Raw genomic sequence first — 10,716 nt, 5'->3', positions numbered from 1 at the left:
TACCAGTGGAAGGTAAGATACCAATTCACACAAATAGTGAACGTCTCCTTCCTGAAGTTGCACCTCGTTTGTCCTTTCGCGATTCGGTGAAAGAGAAACAAAAAGAAGATAACAGAAAGCAGTAAAGGTTTTTTTTTATGTCACTGCGTTTTAACAGTAAACTATTGATAGAAGTGAAAAGCCTCGATAATTGCAGGCTTATAAAACAACGGCAGAAGGATTTTGTAAAAAAAAAAAAAAGGAGCATATGCACTTCCACACTTTCTGTATGAAAGCTCCTGTACACCACAAAACTCCCGGCTGTTCACTCTCCTGGAGTCCCGATCTAGTATCCCATAGATTAACAGCTACGTGGTAAAGTTACCTGAGTACCAGGCTGGATTCAAAGGCCATGTTTAAGGCTCTGTCGGGTTTTCTCCCACCATAATGCCTGCCATCGTCGTACAAGTGAAATATTCTTGAGTAGGATACCGGTACGGCGTAAACACCAATCAAATAAATAAAGGTGTTAACAAATTCAACATGAAACAAACTCACTTCACAAAGTGTTCAAATATACCGATCAAACATTCAACAACGTTATGTAAAGTTACAGCTAAAATGGGTATCTATATTATGTATTTATTTATTTACCTATCTATGTGATTGGCATTTTACGCCGTACTTAAGAATTTTTCACTTATACGACGGCGGCCAGCATTATGGAGAGAGGAAAGCGATTGTTTACGTATCTATAGGCCTGCTCCATATACGTTTGAAAATGTATTTACGGTACAGGAAGAATATGGGAATATATTATAGACGAGATATTGCACATAGAAGGAGAACAAACGTGTTTATATGAAGTCCTCCTGTATCAATCTTTCTAGTAAGCGCCATGTGCCTTTTCCTCTCTGTTACCTACTCATCATCTCACACAATGCCAGATATTTCCTATGTACATATCCATCATCCAACCCGAACCCTCAAAAAAGTGTATCTCATGGTTATCCACACAAAGGACATTGGCTTGTAAGAATAAAATAATCAAACGCAGATATCTAGTGGTCATATGCCTATCCCTTTCCCGCATCCAACCTTTTACTTATACTGCAGTTTTTTATCAACAATATCAAAAAAGTGTGTAGGTGTGTATCTTTGGCAAATTAAAGCGAAACTGTTTCCCACTAGAAAATAATTAAGATTGATGGATCAAAAAACGTAATTTGTGGTCATTCATCTCGAGTTTTCAGATACAGACATAAACCTCCCGGTCCTGGAAGAATTCCAAACCATTTACTGTTATACTCATCATAACGGACATGATGTTACACATGAGCCTAAATGATGCTATAATTAGCTCTTTCACCAAGCTGACAATTGCAATGAATATTTTGGCCATACCACGCAAAAGCTTAGAGGTAGTTGGTGTACAGTGCGAGTCGGATTTAGGCTGTCGTGACAAGAACAGATCTGGAAGAAGTGCTTTAGTGTCAAGCGTCAAACTCTTCCAGGTCAATTAGGCGCAGCGAAGGTTTCGAAAAGTCCACCTAGATCCGCCTGGGATAGGTCTAGATCAGTTTTCCACACCATTCCCTGTGTTTGGGGTTTAGTGGAAGGATACCATTTAGCTAGGAGAAAAAGCTCCCTTTATTTATTTGATTGGTCTTTTACGTCGTACTCAAGAATGCTTCACTTATACGACTGTGAGCAGCATTATGGAGGGAGCCAACCGGGTAGAGCTTGGGGGAAACCCCACGGCCATCCGCAAGTTGCTGGAAGGCCTTCCCACGTACGGTCGGAAAGGAAGCCAGTATGAGCTGGACTTGAGCTCCCTTTGGAAGAAACAAATATAACTCCCCAAGCTTACATTTACGATTTTAGGCATCCACATGCCTTAGAACAGAAGAATCCGAACTAGTGACAGCCGAGGTAATAACAAAACAAAGGTAGGAAGGCTCTACTTTAAGGTGCAATTTTGTCACTCATATATACAACAGGCGATGGTCAATATCGGGGAAATTTTAACAAAAACACAGTACTTATGCTCAGTATAGCATTTGACATGCTATGACTGAAATATTTCTTGTTTTGTTATAAATTATTGTCATATTTATAATCAAAATCGAGATATAAAGATCTGATGCATTAAAACAAGTTCCGCAACAAAACAAAAAATAAAATCTCCCTGGTTCTACTCAACACTTATTAATTGTTGTCATTAAGATCAGTCAACTTTCAAAAACTTTAGTACATTAACTTAATCTGTGATCTCGAAATCATTCTATTACTGCCTTTCCACACTCAATGTTAATTTATTTTGCTTGCTTTGGTCAATGTCTTTGTGTCTGTTGCAAGAGCATGCACCAGAATGCCTCCATGTCCTTTTGACTGTCAGTTTGACCAGGTAGGTCGATAGTTTGCCCGGTCTTCATTGCACGAAGAACATCAACAGACATCTCCGCAGTAGGGATGTCTTCGCACACTACAAATATCATGACGTTTTGACGCCGGACGATGCCTTCCATGCGGGACATCTGGAACTCGTAGTTGCACCATTTGTTTTGGAGAAAGTGTCTGGTGAGCATCAACAAAGTCAGTGTGCTCATATTGACTGCCCGTGTGATGTTCGTAGCAATCTCCAGTCCAGCGATAGAGTCTCTATCGCGGATATAGACCTTTAGCCCGTGTTCACCTTCTAGTACCGGTAGCATGTTGCTGGTGACAAACCATCGCTCCTCGTCGGCGTAGGCCACCATCAGGTCCCAGCGCTCCTCCGCGTCATTTCCGGACAGCGGTATATAACCATGGCGCTCCTGTGGACGCCTCCTTAGGAACGTCGTCAACAGTCGATTGTGGTAGATGTAACGAAGTTTCCATCTATAGCGATAGACCAGCCCCACAGCTACAATCAGAACTGACGCAAGAATAAACAATGAAACGACGGTGATAAGTCCACTGTAGGAGGCGCACAAGATTTCAAGTTCCCGAACAATCCGCTGCCGTTGCCTGAAAGAAAGCCGAGTGGTTCTGTTGTGATAAAGGCAAGTGGACCTATCTATGTCGACAAGTGATATGTTAACGGGTGTAGAAATGGTCCACTTGAGGAAGGTCAAGCTTTCACACGAACATATGAACGGGTTTGTTTCTAACAATATCTTGATTTTGTGATGTCTGGCGATGGTTTGGAGATCTTCGGATGTGTATCTATCCAAATAAGGCAAACTATTCTTCCTGAGATCCAACTGGTTTAAATTCTTCAAGTGACCAATTCTACAATGAAATTTTGAAAGTTTATTCTCCTTTAGAATTATTTGTTTTAGTTTATAGTTATTCTGAAAAGTATTGATAGCTAAATTATAGATACCATTATTGCGCAATCCCAATACTTCCAGGTTACGTAGTTTCCTGAAGAATTCTCCTTTAAGATCATTTTTTAGAGTTACTCCAAAATAATTATTGTACAACTCTAAATGTTTTAGTCCTGTGAATTCATCGAAAACTCCTGGAATCGGAACCATGCCATTATAACCCAGATTTAGAATTTCAACCCTTTCCAGTCCTGATATGAAGACTGAAAAGCTCCTCAGGTTGTTATTGTCTAAATGGAGCTCTTTCAGTGAGCTGTTCAAAAAATTCACTCTTTTGGCCGGAAACGGAAAAGATTTACCGAACGAAAATCTGACAAATTTCAACTTAGGAGGAATTCTGATAGTAACAGACTTGTTTTTAGGCATTACGGCGGGGTTTGAATAATCCCCATTACGCGGAAAATAGGCGCTTTGGTCTTTCGCGTCTAAATGTTCCAGTTCAGTTAATCGCAGTAAAGGTTTCAAGAAACTGGATGGTTCGGATATCTTGTTTTTGCGTAATGTCCATCTTCGCAAGCTTCGCGGCAGGTAATTCAGCGCTGCTTCTTCAATCTTCACGATGCTGTTCCAATCTATATGTAACACTGTCAGGTTAATATGTTGTAGGTTTTTAAATGTGCTGGCACTGACGATAATCGAGTCATGAAGCTGTATGTTTACGATACTACTTATGAATAGCTCCTGTAACTTTGAGCCACGCAGCCCTGATAACGACTGACAAGCTCTGGTAAGCCCAAAGTTAATGTTCCCATTCAAATTCAACACCTTTAGTTGCTGTAAGACACCGAAGGCTTTTGGGTGAATGTAAGACAGGTTACAATGGGCCAGATTAAGTTCTCTGACAGTCAAACTCTGAAGAGCGGCAAAGAAGTCTTCCTTTATAACCCTTAGCTTTGTGGACCAAGAGAAGTCAAGATTTACCAGTTTAGTCAGATTCCGGAAGCTGGGACCTAAGATAAACCCATCTTTGATAGTCATGTGTAAACTTTCTAGCTTCGTAAGATTTTCCAGACATCCATCTAAGGAAGTGTATGGTTGACTGTGTGCTCTCAGTTTTATGTTTAAGCTCACGATGTGTGGAACATGTTGGAATGGTTTATCACTGCAGAGGTGCGGGCAGCTACGAACATCTATGTTGTTACCTTTAAGACATAAAGATTTTAGTTCCGGCAGGCCTTTAAACATGTTGGCGAACAAAAGCGTTATGCTATTATAACGTAGGTCCAGAGACCTCAGATGATGGTATCGACTAAAATTTCCAGCCGACAGGTTGGTTAGCTTATTGTCTGTGAGTTTTAGATCTGTGATTTCCCGGGGTAAGTTCCAAGGAACTACAACAAGATTTCGTCGTGAACAGTCGGCAATTAACTTGCCAGACTTCCGAAAAATCTCGCACTTTTCAGTCCTGCCAGAAGCACTTCGACTGGGTGATTGGGTGGAGGATGTTCTCAATCTGTCTTTTTTATGCTCAGACGAAACGAAGCTATCCTGCTGCTGTGTCGAGAGAGCTTGGATGGTGGATGCATCTGAAGAGGCTTGGCTAGGTCTGGAGGGAGTTCCGCCTGAATCCCTACGATACTGGTACATATATACAGGAGAAGTGGTCTGTGGAAAGTTTTCGCTCGTCTGCGGTGTAGAAGATGATGACGGTTCCTGCTGGCATTCTCTTTGAGCTGGATGATTTCATGGCAGCGTAAAGGGACAATTTTGAAATCGTTGTTTGAAGTGACCGAGCCTTCACTCACCGACTGTGACAGCAGCTCTTGATTGGGAACGTCTTTAGATATGTGTATATTGTGTGCTCTAGAGAGCTGAACACGTCCGGTGGTTCATCGGCTTGAATGTGAGAGACTCCTGCCAGAATCAGGTATGATGGTACAGAGGACAATGATGAGTGTAAACCCATGCCTTCAGTACGCCCGGTGAATCTAGCAGTACTGTGTGAGTCTTCAAAATCCACATCCTAAAAAACACACACGAAACTGGGTTTATGACACTGTTAAATATAATACTTAGTACATTTCTGTTCATAACCTTATGTCAGAAGCAAACCATTTGCAGCCTTTATCCTCAAAGCAAACACACTTAACTTTACAGCTCAACCAAACAAATGAAAAAAAAAATTATAACTGAAGCAGCCATATAGCCGTTAATTTCAAATTCCTTCGATGATAGTACGAGTAATTTCAAAATTGTATCCCGGGGCCGTTATTATTTTCTCTAACGATACGCTTAATTAAGCCATTTACCTCATTTCTGTGATCTCCATTGTACGCACAACAGAGAAGACACACAAGCGATATGGTCAGCTGTTCGCACTAGTTATGTATGCAGGTAATATTACTAACAAAGTTCATATAAATGTGTGTCCAAGCATATCCGTTTAGGTACAATTACATAAATATCCGGGAAACTGGAAACATGCCAGATGCCTGTAATTTATCTGATACTTCGTGACAAGGAAAAACAACTAGGCTAATCCAGGGCTCCGGTTACCGCTATTTGATCACTTCAACTTCCCTTCATCGATAAAGTGTACCTAACAATAAAACAACTAAATTACATTTACTTCCTTACATATATCATATCCAATAGTAAATCAAGGCAATCTGTTATACAGTTTAAGTATGCCAGCAGCCTGCGGATGGTCGTGGGTTTCCCTCGGGCTCTGCCCGGTTTCCTCCCACCATAATGCCGGCCGCCCGTCGTATAAGTGAAATATTCTTGAGTAACGGCGTAAAAACACCAATCAAATAAATAAATAAATATAAAGTTTAAACTCGTAAAACGCGACTATGGCAAATTTGAAACATTTTGTACACATATTTTACTTGGCTTTCAGAGTAAATACTAACGCCGTCAGCAGAGTTCTAACTACACGTGAGCAAACTTCATAAGGACATATACAATCAATGCATGAACAATAAAACCGATTGTTGGTAGAGACATCAAGGGAAAGAGTGAAAATCTTCCAAAGATGGCCTTTCAAACAAATTGGCTGTCACATAACACACCGGCCGGTACCCTTTACCTCCCTGGGTAACATCATTCCAGGCTGTTTATGTATACCAATATGAGATTGAGTTTATTAAATTTATCTTTTAGATTTAAATAAAGACGAACTCTGGGAATTTCTTTCAGTGATAAAAGTGTTACTTTGCACAGTTTATACATATCGGTATGGCATTTGTTTTTTACATTTTTGATATTTTACACCCAGGCGCCAGTAAACAAGCAGTGGTCACCAAAACGCTGACATGTCAGTGAAGTTAGTTCCCAATTCGCGGTCCCCATATTGAGATGTGAAGTTAGCTCCCAGTGCCCAGTTCCTGGTTCAATAGTCAATGTATGACAATCAAGCTGGTAACAGGGAGCTGTTTGTTACTTATAAAATATTTGTTGTTAATTTCTGCTCTTATTATTGTTTCTAGAGGTGCCAAACTTACACACATATTTTAAGAAATATTCGGACGCTAGGGGGCGAATATGCAACTGAATGTCGAACCGCTATTCACGCGCGCATTAAATCTTCAGTAGTTTAAATCGACGTCAGGAGTCTGTAATTAACTAATGTGTGGCGAGGCTTGTCGAACCAAAAGGGTCCATGGCAACCACAGCTGCTCTTATTAAATAATCACGTTTTCCAAACCTATCCCATAGCAGTTAGTGAGCCTCCCTCCAGATGGCGGTTCGCAGTAGGGTAGATCCTGAAAATAGCCCCTTATTTGCCAATTTGTGTCATTTGCCACGGACTGTTTTTGGCTTGGCCAGCCGAAAAATGGGTTAGTTAATTTAAAAGAACATTACCGTGTCCGACAGATTTGGGGCTGTTTCACACCATAACACCATTGCAAATGCGCTGTTCTAAATGGGACTGACCATACTCCGCAACGATCAAGCCTAGCACACGCACATTTTGAGGTATGCCTCACCTTTTGGTATCATTTGTTCCAAGTTCCGACGATAGGGGATGAATATACAGCTGAATATCGAACCGGGGTAGGATCAGCTTTTCGCAATGGTTACAAATGGAGATAAAATGATGAATATAGCGTATTCGAGAGCAACTTTGGCTGAAGGTAAGCTAAAGCCTCTATTATATCCGCGCTTGTACTTTGACAAGACTTACATTTGAACAGAATCGAAACAATTTCTAGTCTATTATTTATGCCCAGTGATAAGGAAGGAAAAATAATCCTCGATTATAGTTATATCTTCCTTATTTTCTACAGGTCCCTCGATGAACATAAACGTTTATTCCAGACCAGTGACATGTGATAAACTGAAACTAACTTTAAACCTAATTCTGCTTAGGTCATGGGGCTAATGGGCATGCGCACTGTGAGTGATTGTACAAACTGCCCGCTGAAACGTTATTCTAGGTGGTGATATTTCTTCATGCCTAAAGGACATGGTCAGGTAAGGCGAAGCATCTGCCCCAGAGAGGCACGATAAGGAAGTGCAAATTTCAAAATCTTAGCACAGTTCTGAAAAATTTCCGAATCAGAAGTAAAAAACTCGGTCAAAGCACGAGTGCAAGTTATAATGCCATAAAAGAATGGTTGCTTAGTAATAACCCTCCAAAAATGCAATCTCGATAAAGCATCCTCCACAGTGCAATAACCTAACGAATTCGCAGCGGAAAATAGGTTGTATTTCGAGCAAGAGTTCGAATCTATGTGGCACTTTTTTCTGTCCAAACATACTTTTGTGTAAGTAAAGATAAAGGCCGTCTTGCATTTAAATAAGTGTTATCATGAATTAAAATGGATAAGCTATGATATTTGGTAATATTTGGCTACTAGGCCTATATGGACATCTTACGTGGATCCTGCTTGCAAGCACATTCGGTCCACTAGCTATCATTAACATTAACATGTTATGCACAGAGAAAGTATAAGGCTGAAAGTTACATTTGTTATATATTTACTTCATTGATTGTGCATAACTGCGTGCTCAAGAATTTTTCAGAAAGTTTCATTTGTTTCATTTCATAACTCTACAGTGTCTAATGCAAAGAAAAAAGATATCTCAGTGTGACTGGAGCCGGCTAAAATTGTGTGAGCTATACATCACTTCAGTATGTGTTTGGAGCTTTATTAGCCGTATTTATTCATTTATTCATTTATTTATTTGGTGTTTTACGCCGTACTCAAGAATATTTCACTTATACGACGGCGGTCAGCATTATGGTGGGAGGAAGAGCCCGGGGGAAATCCACGACCATCCGCATGTTGCTGTAAGATCTTCCCACTTACGGCCGTTATAAGCCCACATAACAGGAAAAGACGAGTAAAACAGAACTGAAAAAAGAAGTAGCCTGACAAGTGTGTCAGCAGCTATAGTCAGTTTCGCTAGTTGAGATCCACAGTTTCTTGCACTGGGGCCGATTCCCCGCCTTACCATGCCAGCTCCTTTGCTGTGTTATTTCTTTGTCCATTTATTTAGTTATTGTTTGGCTACTATCGACAACCGATATTCTGATTGAACTAGCCGATAGTAAAAAAACAGGAAAAGTATACTAATGAATGTTGGAATATGTTATGTAACGGAGATATATTTGTTTAAAATTAATTACACACACCGAGATTTCTATTTTTAAAACTTTCTGACTTTTCATCTCGGTTAAAAAAAAAAGTTTTTGCCAGTCACAAATTATGACACCCATTATGGTGCTAGGCTTCAGTAAAAACTGACCCCATAATTATTGCCTTTCACTAGTTTTAAGCCTACTACTTCACTGTGATTGATCTTCACACGGAGAATGTGTTTTGGCAGCTTATACATTTAATTTCAAAAAGATTAATCAAAAAAAAAACGCAAAAGAAATTCTTAGAAATTCTTAGAACATTGAATAGAAACAATTATGAACACATGTCTGATTCATGTAAGATATGTCAGAATGAAACACTTTCTCATACAGAAACACTTTCTCATACAGAAACACTTTCTCATACAGAAACACTTTCTCATGCAAAGGGGTAACTGGGAAATAATAAGAAATCTGAGAATCAAACACAAAAGCTAGCGAGCTATGATCTTTATAGCTTTTTAAATCAAGAGGACAGATCATGTAGGCGGCTGAATCACAGGTATACCTAACCCAATCTATAAAACAGGCTACTATACAATTAGGGTAGGGGTCGACCAACGGGCTAACAGACTGTATACGGATATTAAGCCTAGATCTTACACAGTTAATCAGCTAGAGTAAAAACTAAGGCGGCTCTTCCAAGGCTTTGTCTATTTAATGTTACTGGAAATGTAAACATTACAAGGCTCCAAAATAGAAATGTCAAGCAAGACCTGTACATCTCCCGGGGGTAGCTATATTGTGAACCCGTAATTAGATCTGTGCCCGTTTAGCCGATGAGAAGGCTAGAGTTGTAATGCTTCTCTGCTTTCACAATAAGGATTTGAATAATAATTTGGACAAGGTCAGAAGTGGTTCCTTGTATTTTTGATTGTGTCCTTGTATTTTTGATTGTGTCCTTGTAATTTTGAGTGTTTTTGTATTTCTGAGTGTATCCTTGTAGTTTTGAGTGTGTCTTTGTAGTTTTGAGTGTCCTTCTGTGTTTGAGTGAGTCCCTGTATTTATGAGTGGGTCAATAATGAGTGGTCAAGGACAAATCTGACTAAAAGACAACAAATAATATAAGCTGAGTGTGTTCAGGAAGAGGGTTAAAACAGACCTACAGGGTTCACGGACATTTTTTCTGACATGCTTGATGACTCTCTAAATGAACTTCTAATAAGGAATTCTTACGAGGCCATGAGATGAGCCATGTAAGAGCAACCGTAATGCTAGCCTCCGTGGTATAAATGAATTATTCTTGAGTACAGTGTAAAACACCAATTGAATAAATAAATAAATAAATAAATAAATAAATAAATAAATAAATAAATAAATAAATAAATAAATAAATAAATAAACGTACACAAACAGACATATACACAAACAGACGTATACACGCATGAGGTATAGAGGTCGTGTTTTTCCCCTGGGCTCTGGCCGGTTTCCTCACGCCATAATTCTGGCCACCGTCGTATAAGTGAAATATTCTTGAGTACGACGTAATACACCAATCAAATAAATAAACAAACAGACGTATAGACACAGACGCACAGATAAATACAGGTTGTGGTTTCGCTCCGAAACTACGTAAAAATATCATAATGCCGCATTTAGTCAAATCTTTTGATCAAGTTAAATAACCCTCGACGATTGGACAAATCAAATTTACAAGGAAATATAATTTTGTCAAAAGTGACATGGGCATTTTTGCCAGTATGATGGTTCATGTAAACGATGCAATTAGTTAAGGCATTTACCCTATATATGGAATAAACATTTGCGTGCAACAGT

At 39.5% G+C, this 10,716-nt stretch overlaps 1 protein-coding gene across 1 annotated transcript; it reads right to left on the bottom strand.

The window, feature by feature from the left end:
* Positions 1-1,941: 1,941 nt before the first annotated feature.
* On the bottom strand, positions 1,942-5,309 carry LOC135465785 (toll-like receptor 4). Its single transcript, XM_064743127.1, has one exon. It carries the CDS (start codon positions 4,935-4,937, stop codon positions 2,313-2,315), a length of 2,625 nt encoding a protein of 874 aa, XP_064599197.1. The 5' UTR covers positions 4,938-5,309; the 3' UTR covers positions 1,942-2,312.
* Positions 5,310-10,716: the final 5,407 nt, after the last annotated feature.

This window comes from Liolophura sinensis, chromosome 5, assembly GCF_032854445.1.
Source record: "Liolophura sinensis isolate JHLJ2023 chromosome 5, CUHK_Ljap_v2, whole genome shotgun sequence".
Classification (NCBI taxonomy): Eukaryota; Metazoa; Mollusca; class Polyplacophora; order Chitonida; family Chitonidae; genus Liolophura; species Liolophura sinensis.
The sequence above is the reverse complement of the archived record's forward strand: the minus strand, read 5'-3'. Positions and strand labels throughout refer to the sequence as shown.

Excerpts from the sequence above, each read along its gene's own strand:
- LOC135465785 (XM_064743127.1), bottom strand. The coding sequence starts at position 4,937 with ATGTACCAGTATCGTAGGGATTCAGGCGGAACTCCCTCCAGACCTAGC.